The following is a 21009-nucleotide window of genomic DNA, read 5'->3' as shown; positions in this document are numbered from 1 at the left end:
TTATTGAGAATTGCAATTTTAAAAACATTTTCTAAGTTATCAGCTAATTTTCGGAATTAATTAATTCTCAATCACTGAGGTATTCGATTTATTTTAATATTCATTAAAATCGAAGTTGAACATACATAAAAACTAGTTTATGGGAAACAGCTGACAAGTTGAAAGACGACCCATTTGGATTTGATTCAAAAATATCTGCTGTAAGCAATTAAACTTACGTTCGTTTCTCGTTTATTTTTCTACTATAATAAGAAAGAGAGTTTTATAACATTTTCAATGCGTATTTTATAATAACTTAAGTTTGATGAGTTTACTTCATTATTAGAGAAAGCAAGAAATGTAGATAATATTTCAACTATAAATTGTAAAATTTAAACTGATCTTATCGTAAAAAATATGCTATTGGCATTCACTCCATTCCACGATTATTTATTACAGACGTTCATTAATAACACACTTATAAATATCGAATACTAAACACAATTCCTCGCTTTTCATTTTCACCTTGCGTTTGTAAGTATCATGCAATTTATTATTTCCAGCTAGTAAATTAAGTTAGCCGTTTGAGTATTATTTCGTGATACTAGAATCGAATTTTTTTCTGTTTATAATATAATTTATAAAATTTTTACATTGAGATTTATTTTTAATAATTACCTTTTATATTACGAGCAGCTTAATATAATTGTTTTAGTGATGTGAGCATAAAACAAGCGGACAATGCGATTTAACAAGGTTTATCAGAACAGATATTGGTAATACAGATTCGTGTTTGTAGTTTGTTTTGTTTGTTAACGATTTGTGTTTGTAGTTTTTTTAATACGTAGTTTTTTCATTAAGTTCGAAATTCTTAAAATACGTAGCAAAAAATTACTAAGAAAAAGTGAGGATTCAATTCTTTTTGAGAGATGAGACGAGGCAAAAAGCGAAATGTGTACAGAATTAACCGAGGAAGACCTCTTCTCAGTGTGATATATCGTCATGAAACTCTTGTTTGGAATTTTCTCTATTTAGAAAAACTGGCCGACGTTATTGTTTTTGTAAGACTTAGAAAATAGTAAAGAATAAAATTTAGTTTTACTGTAAATGGTTCGGTTCGCTTGGCTTTTATCACCTGTTTCCTGTGTAAAATATTTACAACGAAACTTTCGTGACCATCGTAACGAGGAACTTTCTGATCACGTGTTCTGCTACATAGGCTCGAATACACAAAGCGCAGTTTAGTTCCTATTCATATTTTTATATAAATACGTGTAAATTCAAAAGAGATTGGTTTTTTAATAATGTTTAGAATAAAAAAAATAGTTCGTAATAAAATTTTTACTGATTATAATGACATACGTTATATAAAGAAAATTTTGTGATTATTTACTTTTTCATATTTTCATTAATATTTTATATTCAATTTATAAGTTTTAAATTATAAAGCGTTTGCCTATTTAATAATGATTTTTTTCTGTTTTGGACAGAACTTTCGTTTTAAGATCCAGGCGATATTATCTCCTGAAGAACTTTTTATCGTCGAATAATAATAAATAAGACTTTTGTACAGAACTTTATTTAGTAAGTATTATAATTATTTTTCAAATATTTTGATATATGTCAAAATTCTAAATACAAAGAAGTGAAATTTCAGCATTTACCTGTAAAGTCTGTGATTTACTGCACTGATGGAGACAAAATGAGCAATTATTTCTCATGTTAAAAAATTTTAATATTTTCAAAGTAATAATTGAACGAATGTGTTGAATAACCAACGGCTCTTTTAGGGTAGCGACGTGTTAAGTGTAAAGAAAATATTTTTTCAAAGTTTGTTTATGTTAGGGGCTAGCCGGCGTAAGGAGTCAGAAGTGTACTCTTTACTAATTCAGTCGTAGAGACTGGCCCGCGAAGTCGAAAAGTGGTTTCCTAAAAAGTTTATCGATAAACAGGAGTTCGTAAGAGACCTCTGGAACTTGTTTTTCTTGACACTAACCTAGATACAGCGTTAGGCACGCTTATGTCTAATTTTTAGAGGAATATCGAGTGGGTGAAACGTAAATAAGTGGAACGGACGTCGGCTTGGATTTGAGATAGAGATGAAACCATATTAAACAAACAACAAGGAATTAGTAAAAGAAAAAATTAAACTGATAAATACAATAAAATACAAAATAATATAACTAAATATTGCATCTATACTGGAGAGTGTTAAAACTATAATAAAATACTATAATATGTTTACAAAAGATATTATATTATATTATATTACCTCTGTGATAACTTGATTTATGCGAATTATACTCTTCGGCATAAGTTACTTGTATGTGGAACTATGGCACTTAGTTAAACAAGGACATACCGATGTGCTGAGGGGTTGAAGTGCCCTGAGTTTAGCACGTATCTTCTACTTATTCTTTATTTTTTGCAGATCTCTTTTAATGGAGATCGAGCTTAATAATCATCTGACTGAGTGGCATGATGAGGGCTTTGGGTTTAGTCAGACATTTATTAATGAGAGATAAAGATCTCCCAGAAACTAACTGCCAACACAAGATACATTTGTATGTTGTTTTCTTTGATTTTTAGCTTTAATAAAAATTTATCGAAATATAAAATTTCATTTTAATTGAATTTTCTATTTTTCTTTCTTAGACTGTGTTTGCGCAATTTCCCCGTTTGTGAGCAGAATACCCGAACACGATAAAGAATCATATATCTAGCTTTTCCTACGCGGTTCTTTCTTAAATAAAGGTGAAGGAAATTCGAAATTTCAGTGTGTGAAAATTCGGAATATAAAATTTCATTTTAAAATTTAAGCATTCTCTAAACTGATTCTGTAAAAATTAATCTGTACTTTAGAAATGAATTACTTCTGAAACTGACTGCAGTAACTAATCAGATTGCTTGAACCATGCTAAATACAAGGTTGGCAAGGTAAATCCAGAATTTCTTTGTGGGCAATCTAAGCAGTCTTGGAGATAATGCTGTTGACAAAAGTACACAAGTGTCAAGTCAATCAAGAAAAAAGTGCAGCACTGAACAGTCAACAACTGGAATCTGCTCAGATATGTCGCAAGAATACGACTGAAGAGCTACTATACTGGAATTGCTTTGTGCCAGAAAGTCACCTCACAAATTATGGAATGGTTTGGCTACAAGATGATGCAAGTTTACAACATAGACAAGTTGTTCAGGGAATCCAACAACAAGGAGAATGTGACATCTAATAGGGAATTCACAGTAGCATTCTGATCACAAAAGAAATGCAGAATTCATAGCCAAATTGAAGGAGATGATCAATCAGAATAGTGTGTGGACTATGTATGACTTTGTAAAAGAAATGGGTGTGGCAAGGTCAATGATCAGTCTGGCAGTGCACAAGAACCTACAATGCCATTCTTCAGTCCTCAGGAACTGCTAGCTTGACTGAGAAGAACAAGTACAGAAAACTGAAAGCTCAGGCTCTGGTTCTGACTTGTGGTCCCTGTCCAGCTCCAATTGCAATCCCCTTGATTACTATATGTGGGGAATGGTTGAGGCAAAGGTAAATGCAAAGCATCACAATACCATGGATGCTATAAAGGCTTACAACACAAAAGTGATGACAAACATGGACAAAGAACAGGTCAAGTGCACCTGCAGCCATTTCAGGTCAAGACTGGAAAAGATTGTGAAAGCTGACAGAGGCTATATAGAATAATTTCATTCTGTATGTTGTGTACTACTTTTTGTACAAATTTTCATAAGAATACATTGATTTTTCCCTCTATTTTTAATTGTTTTTCATTATATAGTGACTTTTCAGATTTACCTCAATGACCCTGTATTATTAAATAATTAAAATTTTTTAATAAAAATCATAGGATATATTAAATTAAAATTTATTAAAATAAGATCATCCTGAATCTAAATAAAAGTAAAATTTTACAATATATTTTTCAAATTTAACATAGTACGATCTATTATCATTATATAAACAATCAACATCTTAATTTAATTAATAATAATTTTAGTTCTATTATTATTTTATTATTATTTAGATTTTCCATCTTGAATAAACTCTTTAGACATAGTTACACCAGCCTGTATACCACTGCAAATGGTTGTTGGTAATTGAGCTAATGCTGAGAAGCAATACTTTACACCTGTTTAAATAAAAAAAAAACTTATTTCAAATAAATAATTGTTTAATTCTACAAAATAAAAAAGTAAGTAAGCAAATATATGATAGTCACTAAGTATTGTCTTCCATAACTAGGAATATTTTTTTCATTAAGAGGAAATAAAAACTAACTAGAAGACAAAGTAACTTAAGTAGCCTACATAACATGTTTAATAAAAATCAAATTTTTTTCACTTATTTATAGTAAAAACAAATTATAGATCTTAAGCTTATATAAAAATTAAAATGAAATATTAAATAAAATGACAATTTTTTTCAGATTTCTAATATTAGTCTCACATTTTCATATATGCTTCTTTTTATTCAATGTTTTTTTATTAACTTTAAACAAACTTTTTATAAAAGCATAAAGCACTATTAATATCAATTTTTGTATTTCCTATATTCTGCTGTATGTTATATTATGTTATTCAAATTTTCTTAGTTCATTAATTAGGTTTGCCAACTGTTCAGAATTTTATGAACTGTATGGAATTTCAGTTATTTTTTAAATTGTTTGGAAATGTTCTGATAAATAAATGAGCTGTTTTTTTAATTTTTCCCTTTTTCTTCATGAGAAATTGTCATTCCTAACTGTAATCCAAATTATTTTCATTTCTGCTTTGTTGGTTCTTTTTTCAATTTTCTCTCTTTTCACTGTGTAAGCACTAAAAATACTTATTTTAATCATAGCTATTGTTGGTTTAGCAAAACCTATACGGGAAGCTACAGGATAGTGACAGATAGAACCTGATATATCTGGGAAAAACCTCCATGAAAAATTTCTGGGTTGTTCACTTGGATTTGATCCCAGCTCCTCCAGTTGTAAGATAATGCCTTAACTACCTTAGCCATCTAGTTATTTCACACCATCATAATTATCAAGGGAAGGAAAATGTTCACAAATTTGTTTGTATCAGAGATTTTCTTTCACTCATCACTTTTTACACATTGTGTTTTTTTCATACTGTTTGAAATATTAGCCATAAGTACAATTCCTACTCAAAGACACTAAGACTTTTTTCCAGGACTTTTTAGTGCCCTGAGGACAAACTAATCATTTATCATCATTTAGAATATTAATTTATGTAAAACACCCAAACTCCAGCAGTAATTTTAAATATTAAGACGAGAATGAACATTTTCGAAGATGAAGCCTTTATCTTCAGGTTCTGAAGTCTCAAACATAGAACATTTGTGAGGAATGTATGATGATGATCTTAGCAAACATTTGCTAAGATCATCATACATTCCTCACAAATTAATTTCTAAAAATAGAAAATCACATGTTGGATTGTTTAAAATTTAGCACTTACATGTTACAATTGGTCATTTAGTGCTAATGATGTGTCTGTTCTTGTGTGATTTTTTTTTTTGTATCTGGTATAAGGACCTCCATGCCTGGACCAGTGAGTTGCTGTCTTTATAGTCGATGGCTGTTTCCTCCATTGCCACCTTGTAAATTTCTATTTTTTCCAGGTGCCATATTTGCACTTTGTTACTTGAATAGTGTAAAAGTTTGGCTTGATCCAAATGTGCATCTTCCTCTAAGGCTAGAATAAATAAAGCAGTGATTTTTTGTTGCTTTTTTTTTTTATCAATGTTGTGTGCTCTTGGAAGCATTGATGCNAGTTTTCATTTGAGTTTTAGCCAATTTTTAACTTCTCAATTTCAGATGCCATTCTTTATAAACAATAGATTATAAGCATGACAGCTCACAGAATTAGCATTTCGTAACTATGAAGGGTATCAAATCAATGAGATTGCTGAACTCCTAAAATATTCCAAAGTAAAAGTTTGGCTTGATCCAAATGTGCATCTTCCTCTAAGGCTAGAATAAATAAAGCAGTGATTTTTTGTTGCTTTTTTTTTTATCAATGTTGTGTGCTCTTGGAAGCATTGATGCATAGATAGGTCTTGTAGTGGTCCCTATATACTGTAACTGCTTTCCTATTCTGTTATCCATTATCAGTACTGCGTATACTCCCAGAAGATTGCATCTGTTGATAATATCTTTGTTGTTGCAGAGTAACCTATAGATCTTTGGGATTCTCTTATATACCTCCATTTTCAGGTTCTGAAGTCTTTTGAACCCTGGAGGCATAAGATCTCCAAAAATGTTCATTCTAGTCTTAATATTTAATGTCACTCTGGAGTTTGGATGTTTTATGTAAGTTGATTGTTTCTCCAGTTAAATAATAGTTGTTTATAAACTTAGAATAATAATTTATTCAGAATGCTAATATTAACATTAAGATCCACATCAGTATTTAATTTATCAAAATTGATTATGTTATAAATTGCATAATTAATGTTAATTTATAAACATTGATAAAATGAAACTCTCTCTCTCTACCTTGTAAAAATTAAAAACTACTATAAAAAATATATATTATATAAATAAAATATACCTGAATTCCAATATTCTACAGTTTTCTGACTGAATTCATTCTTTTTAAAAAGCTGAAATTATAAAATTTAATTTAGTAATTATATAATTATAGATTAAATAAGATTAATAATAATAATAATAATATTAACATTATCTCTATTTCAATGTGAAAGTATGGAAATTTTTAAATATTGGTGTAGACCAGGGCTTCTTAAACTATGGGTCGCTTAGCGAAATCTTGGGGTCGCGAGATTTTAATGCAAAATATTGAAAATAATTTGCGAGAGTTTGAAAATGGCACGCTTTGTTTCATAGGTTTAATGAGTTGCGCTTTGTGTCACTTCTGGTGCAGCGAGACAACAATTCAGCAACACTGTAGTGTGAACTAATGTAGTGTTGTTGCTATTCAGTTGTCTCTGTTCCATTGTAACACAAGAGTGAACTTGGTAGTACACCATTATTGTTTTTGCAAATTCGTATATATATCTTTATTTTATATTTTTTTTGGGTCGCGAAAAAAATCAAAATCATAAATGGGGTCGTGAATAAAAAAAGTTTAAGAAGCCCTGGTGTAGACATCATACCATGTCTACATAATACACATTAATGATACACATAATACACATTAATGATAAATCTATAGTAATTCAATTGGTTATACTGAACATATACTGAAAAGTGCTCCAAATAGGCAACAGTATTATGATAACAAGGATCATTTAGATCAAGTGTGCAAAACTCATTTAAACAACAGGCCATTTTGCAACTGGTAAGATTCATGTGGGCCACATGACATTTACGAATGTTCTTAAAATTATAATTTGAAGTTAGAATGCAAGAATATAGATAGGGCAATTAAAACACATTAAGTAGTTCAGTGAATTCAACTCGAATTCACTGAACTACGTAAGTCTTGTCTGTTTCCAACTAACTTTCTTATGCAGCAAGAGAGAGTCTTCAAAGGTACAAATAGGCCTTACCTTGGACCCCTATCTTTACGCATCTGCAGAATCTTTAAGCAGCGCAACCTTGTACTACCCACTTCCAAGCCTACGCAAACTTATTTGTAATGATAGAGACAAATTTTCCACTCTTGAGAAATCAGGGGTCTATGCTGTACCTTTGGAAAATTAGGCAATGAGAGTAAACACAAGGTATATTGGGGCCACCACTAGAATGCTTTCCAGCCGCCTTGATGAGCATCAAGACGATGTTAGGAGGAGAAGACACACCACCGAGCTCGCAAGGAAGGTACTTGAGCAGGGCTACAACCCGCTATAGTCCCAAGTGGTTATGCTCAAGAGCTGCAAGGATCGAAAAACTGTTTTTATATGGGAATCTCTCCTCACTACCACCTTGGACACTTGCAACACCCCTACGATCGAGCTGCCTAGTGTATGGGTCACACTGTATAAGCGTTTAAGTGAGTATTAGCAGTCTCTAGTATGCATGTAGCGTGAGCATGGCTCCGTGCATGCGCCAGCTCGCACTTCACGGAGCTATCTGCTCATTCGGTTTTCGAATTATGTTTAAATATTTACTTCGTGTTCTTAACGGCTTTAACATAATTTCAGCTTATCTTATGTGTTATATTCTGCATTCGATTATTTTTGTTTAAAATTTTTTGGTAAATATCTGTATTCGCCTGAGGACGACGACAATAAGTTCACTGAAAGTGCTAGCGATAAAAAAACGCATGTAACGCTGAACTCAGTGTCTTTGTTTTTGTTATTATATATTAATTTGGCGTGTTAGTCATCCTATTGATTACAAAGACTGAGAACAATCTTCATTATGGCAGATAAACGTTTATCAGTTAATCTTGGTCTGTAAGCTGTTTTATTTAATTTCAGAGCATTGTGCCGTGAGCCACAAAAAGTCACATCGAGGGCTTCATGTGGCATGCAGGGCGTCAGTTTGACACCCCTGATTTAGATAGTCCATCTTATTTAACATATTGTGTGCTTGTAATCTGGATAATTACTAAATATTTTATCAGTTGTTTTCACTTATTAGCAAAATAATTGATGATCTCTTAGATGAATGAGAAGACTCAATACTCTTAAGAAAACACAGTGAGGATTAGTTTTACACAACTGAGTGATTCTTTACTACACACAAATAAATTGTTAGGATCTAACACCAGTTGGTTGTACTGTACTGTAATCTGATAGAATCTATAGTCACAAATGTGGAACTGTGAGGATTATGCAGGTAAAAGGATGGAAGTAGGAACATTCTATATTATTATAAGGAGAGAGAACAGAAATTATAGTTTTGTGCATGTACAATAATTTAGATTTTGTGGTTGGTAAATTTTACATATCTGTTGATAGAGAGAATTGATGCTGATCAGAAATAAGAGAATTAAGTGGACAAAGCACTAGCATAGCCAATTAGCCAATGTCAATGATCAGGATGAAAAAAGGAAAAAAGACTCATCATTCTGGATGTCCCTCAGTTTTCATTTGAGTTTTAGCCAATTTTTAACTTCTCAATTTCAGATGCCATTCTTTATAAACAATAGATTATAAGCATGACAGCTCACAGAATTAGCATTTCGTAACTATGAAGGGTATCAAATCAATGAGATTGCTGAACTCCTAAAATATTCCAAAGGAAGCCTTCTAACAATGGCAAGATTGATGAGGCATTGCACGCATGTTGATGAGGCATGTGTGTGTGTATATTGAAGGGTCCTATTTTGAAGATGATACCATTACAGTACTATACAGTGAGACCACCATATCTGTGGTCTCAGCAGCCTTGGTTAACTTGGTTCTATGTAAATATACAAGATAAAGAACAAGAGCTAAAATATATCAGATCTTTAGGGCACCAATTTGAATTTAAACTGAAAAATATTGAAGTGTTTATCAAGAAATGCACAATAAAAAGAAAGTAAAACAAACACAAGATGCACTAGCAGAATACACAATGATGGAGTATAGAGCTCCCCTTGCTAAATGTACAAGGAAATAGGTTGAACAACAGGAAAAAGAATAATCTTCAAAAGAAATCCAACAGTTTACAGGCTACTCCAGAAGGACAAACAGCCCATTGGCGCAACACATGTACCAGGGATTTACAAAATACCCCTAAAAGACAGCAGAGTAAAGCAAGACTTATGTTATGATGGAACTACTAATAGATCATTAGCAGCAAGAATTAGAGCATAAAGACATCATCAGTAAAGCCAACCCTAACACAGTACTCACAACATATGTGCTTGCTGATCCTATCTCCATCTCAGTGGCACAGAACCAAGCTAAAATAATACAGAAAACACAGAAGAGGCAGATAAAACACTCTGAAGCATGGCAAATTTATAAAGTAACTCAAAATGGGCAACAATCAATTGTAGAGAATACAATTCAATATCAAGAGCACTACTAATAGGGGGATATAAGATTTATTTATTTACTCATTCATATTTATCAAGTTTAATTTTAGTTTTACACATATATTTATTTATAGTAAGTTGATACTATTTCATAGTTTTTATTGTATTTATTTTATTTTACTGTGAATTTTTGATAGTTATTGTATTTTTATATGAATAACAGACATTTGGAATTCACATTTGAATTTGTATAATTACATTCTAGTATGTTAATTTTCAAATTGAGTTAATAAGTTCTATGCTGACAGTGTTGTTCTATATTTAGAATGTATTCTTCTTTGAAAGTCATTAATTTTAAAAACGATTGAAAACGTTAAAATATAATTAAAAGTATACTGCATTTAAAGGTATCAGTATGAAATTAGTAGTATTATTTAAGTGCAATTTTTTCGAAGCGGTGCAAATCTTTTTGTTTTATTATTACCTCAAGCTTATACGAATTAATTCCTGGTATCATTTCATAATAACTTTGCAGAACTTGTAATGTTTTTGCTGAAGTTTTGTTGTCTGACCATATTCCTTGATCTACTGTAACATAAACTGCTCCACTTGCAATTCCTAATTTCAGTATATTCCTAATTTTAAAAAAATGTTTTTTCAATTATATCATTATAAAATTAATTTTTAAACTAACTATTTTAATTATTAAAAAAAATTAATTAATATTAAAATAATTAAAATCGAAATAAAATAAATTTAAAAACTAATAATAAAGTAAACAATTTTGTAATGTACAAATAATTCTTAATAAAAAAAATAGTACAAAGTCAACATCATTTTTCATAAAATTAACAATAATATAAATCTGAAACATATTATATTACTTTCCTGAATATCAAAAACAGTTATAAAACTTGGCATTATTATAAATGAATAAATCCTGCTAATTTCAGGAAGCCAACTTTTTATTAATAATAATATTGCCACTCCTTGTCTACATGAATTTTAGATGCAGACACAAATGTATTATGGAATAAACGTCCATTAGTTAAAGAATAGGATAATTATACACCAATGAGAATTTTACATATCTATGTTTTAGGGCAACATTGTACTATTATTAATGTACAGGATTCATATGAAATTGGGAAAGCTTGGATATGGTTAATGAATTTCACCAATTTCTCTTCTTTCTGCAAGAAGTTAATAGCAAAATTTGCCTAATTATATTTTTACAAAATTTTTATTTTAAATGATAACAGTTTAAGCTTATCTATCAGTTAATATTCAATCCTGAGGATGACTACCCAAACAGATTAAAACATTTGATTAATAAAATTTGTCTTGGAAGAAATTTAAATTGTCATAATTTATTTGATTCATCAGTTTAAGAGATTTCTATGATCTATTTTACTTTAAATGTATATTTATTTATTTGAATTCAGGGTTATTTTATTGTGTTTTACTTCACACTTATTTACATATTTTATTGTATTTGTTTCAAATCCAAAACTGTCAGAATATTAATTTTGAATTTGTTCCAATTTTATGTTATACTATTTTCTAAACCAGTGTTTCTCAACCTCTAATAAATCGTCGCCCCCTTCAATAAAACCGTTACATAGTATCGCCCCCTTCACTTCAAAATTCCGATGCCAAGGGCCAAGGCTAATGCCAAATTCACACTGCATTGAATAGACTCATGACTAGTATAATGTTATTTGTTTAACTATTGTACGATATAACGAATAAAATATCTAATTATTCTTAATATAATGTTTTACTATATCCTCCAGAAAATTGTTTTTTGCCCCCCCAAAATATAAATTGTTACTAATTGCCCCCTCAACATGGAAAAACGCCCACATGGGGGCAATATCGCCCCCGTTGAGAAACACTGGTCTAAACCAATCTCTGCATGTTGTTTCCGACAGAGCATGGTCGCCGTAAGTCTCAACAAGAATTCTGTGTGCTTCAGCTGAAGATTTTTTTTGAATAAAATAGTGCAATAAAATTTCCTGCAAATACTCTTTTTTTGGCTCAAAACTCTTGACATGTTTAACACTATGAAAATAAAAAGTTGTTTACACTTTGGCAAAATGACATACACTGAATTTCAAGCTTGCTTATGTTACTTCGTTACAGATGTGCCACCATCTTAAACTACATGCGCACAGTTCTGGTAATGCTATCTGTTGGAAAACAGCGAGAACTTATTCAAGGTCCCAATAACTATAAACTAAATTCAAAAATAAGACTAAATCTAGCTTAAAAAAGACTAAAATAACAAAATACATGAATGCAATAGGAATGCATAGAGGTGAACACTCATCTTTTATTTGGCATAAGAATTGGGAAATAGCAAATACCAAACATTTGTCATGAGTAGACTGTGCACACTACTCAGTATTCATCATATGTTTGTTCTGAATGTGTAGACATACCCTTAGATAAGGTGACCATATATCCCTGATTTTGCCTGTTTTCAATATTTGATTATAAAATTAATCTTTGAATAGAGCAATTTTATTAACACACCAATTAATAAATAAATTTAAAAAATAAACAAAGTTCAATCAGTTTCAGACCCCATTTTCATAATTTTGAAATGTGTCCCTGGTTGGATCGTAAATGATGTGGTCATCTTTCTGCCTTTTTGAAAGTTTCTAAACATTTATCTTTTTGAACTGATTTAGAGTAAGTTTACTTTCAAAAATGCTAAGAATCACAGAATTGTGTAAAATTATGAATTTTCATTTTCAGCACAGACTATTGATTTAAATGTTTGTTAATTTAGGCAAATGAAAGAAAACTCTATTTTTTGCATGATTGTTTAGATTGAGAAACTGAATTAGCTGTTCTCCACATAATTGCTGAGTGCAAATTATTAAATAATACTTAGTTTTAGCTACATTTTAAGATTTTTTGAATTCCTATGCACTGATGTATAATAACTATTTGGTAAATGATATTATAGCAGAATATTTTCATTTTTATAAGTAATTTAAGTTGCAGACATTCGTAAACTTTTATTTACTATGTACTGTTATAATATTCTGATGTACCAATAGTGAAAGTTATTTAAAATTATATTTTTTAATAGATAACCATTTTGCATTTATGTTATGTTCATAACATAAATGCAATAACAATAACAAAAAAATGTTCATCATAGATATATCTTATTTTGAAATTTTTATTTACAGATCTGGTTTTACTATCCTAGAACTAAATGCTGTACCTGCTGGTACATATAATATTATACCTTGCACATACATGCCTAATCAGAAAGGTCCTTTCTTTTTGACCATACAGTCAACGTGCCCATTCAAAATATCTAAACTCCAATGATGAAAATTGTTACATAATTGAAGATTTGGTGCCTTTCATATTGTATATTATGAAAGTATTGTTAAACATTTTTTATATAAGGAATATGAGATGCAATTACGACATTGAATCCTAATTTATTATTTATTTTAAAATTCTTAAGGATTTCTTTTTGTGATCAAATTTGAAATTTTGTTAAATTTGAGACTGAATTAAAAAAAATATATTTTTTAAAATAATGTATAAATAACTTCACTGCTTGAGAATGCAAATTATAGTCACATATTTTTTTATAAATACAAAAAAAAAATAGTATACTTCATATAGTTTGTGATTATTACAACAAGTGTATGAGGTATTTGTTAATTTTATATAGCATCATGTTACAATGTACTACTAATTCAATTTTATTGTATTTATAAAAACTGATTCTTGTTAATAACAGTGTTGTTATAATAATCATTTATAGTGAAATAATAAATGTTATGAGTAAATTTAATAGCACAATAGACAATTTTAAGATAAAGTTACCTGAATGGAATCACAATAATGCAAACTTCATAGCTTAAACCACAAGTTGAGATATATTGTCCAATAAAAATTTCCAGTTCTTCTCTACATTCACAGAAAATTTCTCTATCACAATAAAAGCCATCAGTGTTGAAAATAATTATTGAATGTTAGCTGTAAAAAAATTAATTTTAAATAATGTTATACATGTAAAGTAAGTTAAGTCCTTTAATTTTATAAATTTTAAACAAATTAAAATGAAGAAAAACTTCTTTTATGTATATTAAACTTACTCAATAATCTTTATATTGTTGAGAAATTGAAATAAATATATTTATTTCAAAGTTACAGTTGTTATTTATTTTGTATTAAGCTTAGTTTAAACTTCAGTTTATAGTTTTTTAAATGCAGTATAGCTTTCCTTTTAACTTATGGAATGTTATGAAGGAAGAAAAGAATTCATAAAATTTAGTACAGTGGCGTGTAATTCCTAGAAAATTTTTTTGGCATTGTTTATCTCACTGGATAAAAGTTAAAGATAAAACTTGCAAAAATTTTCAGTCAAAGAATGAAAAATATCTATGAATAAATATACAAAAAAATGAAATTAATGAAACATTTGTTTGGTATATTTTTATTCTTAAAACCCAATCTTATATCTCTTGCTTCCTTTAGGCTTACGAAATACGTTATATCTCGGAACTTGCTTTGGTTCCATTCAGTTGTACAATGTACAAAATCTGAGTCAGATTAGTGAGAAAGATAATTTTCTTAAATTATGTGTATAACATTCATGTCAACTGTGCATCAATCCTAAAATATAGTTCTGTGTACTACAGTATACGCGATTCCTGTTGAACATGTGATTGACCTTTATATATATATATATATATTTATTTATTTATTTACTTATTATATATACAGGCCTCAGAGTGCCATTTTCCCTCCGAGAAAGGCGAGTTGAAATACAGAATCAGTGAGTAAAAAGTGAGTGCAATAGTGACAAAACAAAAACCTGTCTATAACAGAATCCTAAGGGACCGGATAACTCTTCCGTAGTAGACAGTTTTCCGCTATATATAGGTTACCTACTATATGTATCCCTTAATGCGATTAACAAATTTCTCGATATTACCGCGTATATCAAATTCGCGTTAATCAAACTGTGATACCTCGGTACTCGACCTAACAGTCACCATCCGCTAGAACAAATTTTCGGTTAATAATAAATGTTTTATTTTAATATTAATTTTTCCATTCATTCGTAAAAAGTTCTCTTAAATAAAAATTAGTAACCAATTCAAAAATAAGACTTTATAGCTGCCAACCTTCGCCAGACAAAATTATACTCAATTCAGTTCGTTTTATTCATAAGTGGAAAAAAACAGCGTGCGGAACAAAATCATAATGTTTTACAGCCATTTCAAGAGGATGAACTGTTTCAACAATACGTGTCTTTGACACACTAAGATTTTTTGCAAATTTACGAATTGTTATTCGCAGAGCTGTAGAGTCGGTAAATATTTACACGACTCCGACTCGGGGCGGCGAACTTGTTAACAAAATAGGCCCGAAAATTCTGACGTCATCACGCTACCTCAGAATAAAAGCTTCAATAAATGGATATTTATAGAAAACATATTTTCTTATGACTATACATACATAGATGAGTCGAAATTTATTTATTGTCCTTCACACGGCGTGTGAAGGACAATAAATGAATTTCGACTCATCTACGTATAGTCATAAGAAAACGTTTTCTANCTTGAGATATTTATATTTAGAATGTATTCTTCTTTGAAAGTCATTAATTTTAAAAACGATTGAAAACGTTAAAATATAATTAAAAGTATACTGCATTTAAAGGTATCAGTATGAAATTAGTAGTATTATTTAAGTGCAATTTTTTCGAAGCGGTGCAAATCTTTTTGTTTTATTATTACCTCAAGCTTATACGAATTAATTCCTGGTATCATTTCATAATAACTTTGCAGAACTTGTAATGTTTTTGCTGAAGTTTTGTTGTCTGACCATATTCCTTGATCTACTGTAACATAAACTGCTCCACTTGCAATTCCTAATTTCAGTATATTCCTAATTTTAAAAAAATGTTTTTTCAATTATATCATTATAAAATTAATTTTTAAACTAACTATTTTAATTATTAAAAAAAATTAATTAATATTAAAATAATTAAAATCGAAATAAAATAAATTTAAAAACTAATAATAAAGTAAACAATTTTGTAATGTACAAATAATTCTTAATAAAAAAAATAGTACAAAGTCAACATCATTTTTCATAAAATTAACAATAATATAAATCTGAAACATATTATATTACTTTCCTGAATATCAAAAACAGTTATAAAACTTGGCATTATTATAAATGAATAAATCCTGCTAATTTCAGGAAGCCAACTTTTTATTAATAATAATATTGCCACTCCTTGTCTACATGAATTTTAGATGCAGACACAAATGTATTATGGAATAAACGTCCATTAGTTAAAGAATAGGATGATTATACACCAATGAGAATTTTACATATCTATGTTTTAGGGCAACATTGTACTATTATTAATGTACAGGATTCATATGAAATTGGGAAAGCTTGGATATGGTTAATGAATTTCACCAATTTCTCTTCTTTCTGCAAGAAGTTAATAGCAAAATTTGCCTAATTATATTTTTACAAAATTTTTATTTTAAATGATAACAGTTTAAGCTTATCTATCAGTTAATATTCAATCCTGAGGATGACTACCCAAACAGATTAAAACATTTGATTAATAAAATTTGTCTTGGAAGAAATTTAAATTGTCATAATTTATTTGATTCATCAGTTTAAGAGATTTCTATGATCTATTTTACTTTAAATGTATATTTATTTATTTGAATTCAGGGTTATTTTATTGTGTTTTACTTCACACTTATTTACATATTTTATTGTATTTGTTTCAAATCCAAAACTGTCAGAATATTAATTTTGAATTTGTTCCAATTTTATGTTATACTATTTTCTAAACCAGTGTTTCTCAACCTCTAATAAATCGTCGCTCCCTTCAATAAAACCGTTACATAGTATCGCCCCCTTCACTTCAAAATTCCGATGCCAAGGGCCAAGGCTAATGCCAAATTCACACTGCATTGAATAGACTCATGACTAGTATAATGTTATTTGTTTAACTATTGTACGATATAACGAATAAAATATCTAATTATTCTTAATATAATGTTTTACTATATCCTCCAGAAAATTGTTTTTTGCCCCCCCAAAATATAAATTGTTACTAATTGCCCCCTCAACATGGAAAAACGCCCACATGGGGGCAATATCGCCCCCGTTGAGAAACACTGTTCTAAACTGTTAATTCTAAGTATTTAATCTGAGGATTGTCAAATTTTGACTGAAGATTTTTCTTTTTATTAAGTTGGCAGCCCAAAATTATCAGAATTTATTTATTTCTTAGATATGTATGTAAACACAAATCAACACATTCCTTTCCAGCAGAACAATTTATTTCACAAATGTCTTTGGTTTTCTTGATAAGTATTTCTTCAAGTTACAACCATAACAAAAAGACTGTCCATTACAATACAAATTGAAAATGGAACATTTTCAAATTGAACAAATAAAATTCAACAGAAAAATTTATTTCAAACATATTTAAAAATTGAACACACTTCAATAAGAACATCTCTAATTTAAATATTCAAATAATATACAGGTATACAAATGTGCCCAGGAATTATGTAAGAATAAATATATACATACTCTATATGAAAAAAGTCAAAATTTGTGAAATAAATTGTTATGCTGGAAACGAAGGTATTGATTTGTGTTTACAATTTGCTTCTTGACTCTATTAAATGATTAAATGTACTAATACAGTAAAATATGCATTTATTGTAACTTTGAATATTATCAGAATTACCATGTCCAAAAACCTATAGATTAAAATAGACTGATTACAATAAACAAAGATTTTATAAGAGTTTCAGTTATAATTATCATTATATTCATGTAAATAGGCATTTAAGCTAACTTATTGCAACACCAATCTCGACAAATGGCAACATACAAGCCTTATCAGTCTTAACATGTGCTTCAAACAGTTTGCTCACAATACAGTAAATTGCTGGCATTTCTTACTTTAGTTAATGTAATGAAATAATTCACTGTTAAAGATGCATTGCTTAGGTTGGAAAAATGCTGAAATTTTTGACTATCCTCAGCAAAGACATTAATCCTCAGCAAAGCAGTTAATGGACTATCCTCAGCAAAGACAGGTAAAATGAAATTCCAGTTTATCTACTTATGATTTATTTGATTATTGATTACAACTTATACTTTTTATTTATTCATTTTTTTAATGATTGTAAAATATTAATGTAAAAATGTACCAGTACATTTGAATATGAGTAATATACCGGAACTGAAATTTAAAAATACATGATTTTGAATAAGCCTAGTTTCAGTTTTATTTCTAAATGTTACATATTCTGTAAGATTTTCAGTTCTTTAAGCTATATATCATGCTTCAAATTTTTATTACTATTGACCTGAATTCCTTGAAATAAAATTCTAAACATATCCATATTGACTGATAAAGATTCAATGCCAATTTAATATTTAAGAATTAATGTTAAGAAAATGTATTTCTTTTGTCAATATTAAAAAATTTTTTACATTTATTTGTTTTAATAATATTGTTATTCTCAAATTATCCTAAATATATTTGGCTGCTCTTTCTAATCAATTCTGTAAAATTATTTTAAAAAATTAAAAACTAAACACTTTGATTTTGTAAACATTTTTATTTGTTAAAAAGTAACTTCACTAAAAATACAAATTATATGCTGTTAAACATATAATTAATTATGATTTATACATTATATAAATCAAATTTAAAATTTATTTTTTTTAGATGTTTTAAATTTAAATATCATCAGATATTAATTTATAAAAACCAATAAATATAGTAAACTTAAGAAGCATTCCAATTATAATATTGGATTTTTAACATATCAATTAACTAATAAAATTCAAACATATTTTGCAAACAACTAAAACTTTTAAATTATTGAAAATTTACAAACAACAATATTAATTCATTTTGTTGATTTCAATTTTTTCTTGAAATACGATTCAGCATAGTGACCTCCAATTCCTTGAGAATGTTGGCCAATATAATTATTTTCTGGACTACATTCTGGCGATGGAAGTAATTTTAACTTTCGTTTACATCCACCTTGTATTGCTGTATCTGGAGACTTGTATGCAGTATGATTAGTTATAGTAGTAGGAACCTTTGAAATAGACAAAACTGGATAATAAATTCTCTTCTGAAATGGAAAAGATTGTTGCAGATTTACTAAATTGTTTGGTGACAATGATTTGTAAGTATTAAAGAAACCAGCAGAACCATTATAATTTTCTTTTGATACATTAAAATTGTTTAATCTGCATCTTTCTTGTTTAAATATTAAACTATTATTTTTGTTATTATTCATATCAGTATTTAGGAGTCTGTTCTGATTATAAAATGTATTTTGACCCAATACCTTATTCAAGTAATCATAATTTACATTATCAGGTTGGAAAAGATTCAATGTTGTTTGTGGTAGCGAATAGGTTTCCAAAGTTTTATATGGAGCAAACGAATTATTAAATTTTGCAGTTGTCTGTGGTTGAAGGAAAACTGGCTGTAAAATTTGTAATGGTTTTAAATTATTTTCATTGATATGGTTTCTTTGAAAAATTCTTTGATACAGATTACAAGATTCTTGTGATTTTATCTGTGGAAAAGTTGATACAGGAAATACAGGAATTGATAATAAAGGACTGCAAACTTTCTTCTTCTTTATATCGGCTATAAGCTTATCATGCAGTTTAATAGCAGGGATGGCTGGGCTAGCTAAAGATATTCTTATAACCTTGTTTTTCAATTCATAATTTTTCAATTTAAAACTAGTTATTTCTGCTTCTTTTGAAGTATTATATTCTATTAATCCAAAACCAACAGCTTGCCCGTTAATAAATGCTAATTGACAATATAATGGGTTTGCTTCACAACTAAAAATCTTTCTGAAATCACCCAAGTTACAGTAATTTAATGGAAGATTATCCACATATAGGCATTTTGAATACAGATCACTATATTTTAATATTCTGTGATCAAGCCAATCACAATGCAATATTCCACTTTTAATTTCTTTACCATGTATGAGATTACGAGCTTGACATGCTACAGCTCTGCTGCAATACTGGACCAAGCCATAACCTTTATTCTCATCAGTTTTATGATCGTATATCAAAAAATTATCAGTAACTGGACCAAATTTGTTGACCAATTCACTAAACTGACAATCTGTAAATGTTGATGGTAAATTTGATATACACAAAAAATCATCCTTTGTTGAATATTTAACATTAATACTTTGGTCTTTTATTTTTGCAGGAACCTCGTGATTACATAGAAGAGGATCAAAACTTTCTGGTTCACACAAAATTATTGTTGCCATTTGTGAAATCCGATTAATTTCGATCCTTTTTATAGAGAGAAAAAAAAGAGCATCTTTCAAATCATTTTCCTCGATTTCAGATACTATATTTGTAACTTTAATCGTTCTTCCTTCGTGGAATTTTTTAATGGAGCTTCTCCAATTCTCACGGAACTTCCCTTGCATAGAGTCTTTTTTATCTTCCATTTCCATTCAATAAGTCTCAAGATCAAGAGATGATCAATTCGAACAATCAAGAAATCCTTAAAATCGTACACTTTTTCGAATTAACCGCCCACTATACATAGGGATGACATCACATTACCCATGATTCCACAAAGTAACCATAAACATGGTTATTAACAGCTGCACGAATTTTACCTAGCTCATGAAGATTCGTAATTTACACGTTTGCTTCTAGTAATAATTTAAAAATCTTGGTATAATAATTTTATTTAATTCTGAAAATGTTTTAAAAAATTGTCGCAAATTATTCCTGTAATCGAGTAAAATTCCTAAATTTCTGTAAATATGGTTGTTAAACATCATTTTTATACGTTTATTAGCACACCCGAATATTTGTAGATAAATTATAAACAATATCTTACTTGATAATTCCCATTTCCTATAAATTCTTTCATAGGACAAACTTGCACTCACTTATGTCTTCGTTAATAGAAATCAGATGGCGCTTGCAGAACTTTGAGTTTAGTGTCCTAAATACTGTACAGTATTGTACTAATTTAACCTAAAATGTTTCTTTAGGACATATTCCTGTAGATAT

The 21009-nt window shown here is 29.1% G+C and overlaps 2 protein-coding genes across 2 annotated transcripts; both read right to left on the bottom strand.

The window, feature by feature from the left end:
• Positions 1 to 3912: 3912 nt before the first annotated feature.
• Positions 3913 to 17867, bottom strand: LOC111622598. The gene is made up of 6 exons (XM_023365009.1): positions 17768 to 17867; positions 17657 to 17669; positions 15676 to 15813; positions 10364 to 10514; positions 6556 to 6607; positions 3913 to 4127 (listed from the first exon to the last, which is right to left on the bottom strand). The coding sequence occupies exons 1-6, from the start codon at positions 17865 to 17867 to the stop codon at positions 4015 to 4017; spliced, it is 567 nt and encodes a 188-aa protein (XP_023220777.1). The 3' UTR covers positions 3913 to 4014.
• An 882-nt stretch (positions 17868 to 18749) lies between these two features.
• LOC111622599 (ribonucleoprotein PTB-binding 1-like) lies at positions 18750 to 20684 on the bottom strand. Its single transcript, XM_023365010.1, has one exon. It carries the CDS (start codon positions 20436 to 20438, stop codon positions 18834 to 18836), a length of 1605 nt encoding a protein of 534 aa, XP_023220778.1. The 5' UTR covers positions 20439 to 20684; the 3' UTR covers positions 18750 to 18833.
• Between the last annotated feature and the right edge of the window lie 325 nt (positions 20685 to 21009).

Source organism: Centruroides sculpturatus, unplaced genomic scaffold (genome assembly GCF_000671375.1).
Source record: "Centruroides sculpturatus isolate CEXI.00-Female unplaced genomic scaffold, Cexi_2.0 scaffold106, whole genome shotgun sequence".
NCBI classification, from domain to species: domain Eukaryota; kingdom Metazoa; phylum Arthropoda; class Arachnida; order Scorpiones; family Buthidae; genus Centruroides; species Centruroides sculpturatus.
The sequence above is the reverse complement of the archived record's forward strand: the minus strand, read 5'-3'. Positions and strand labels throughout refer to the sequence as shown.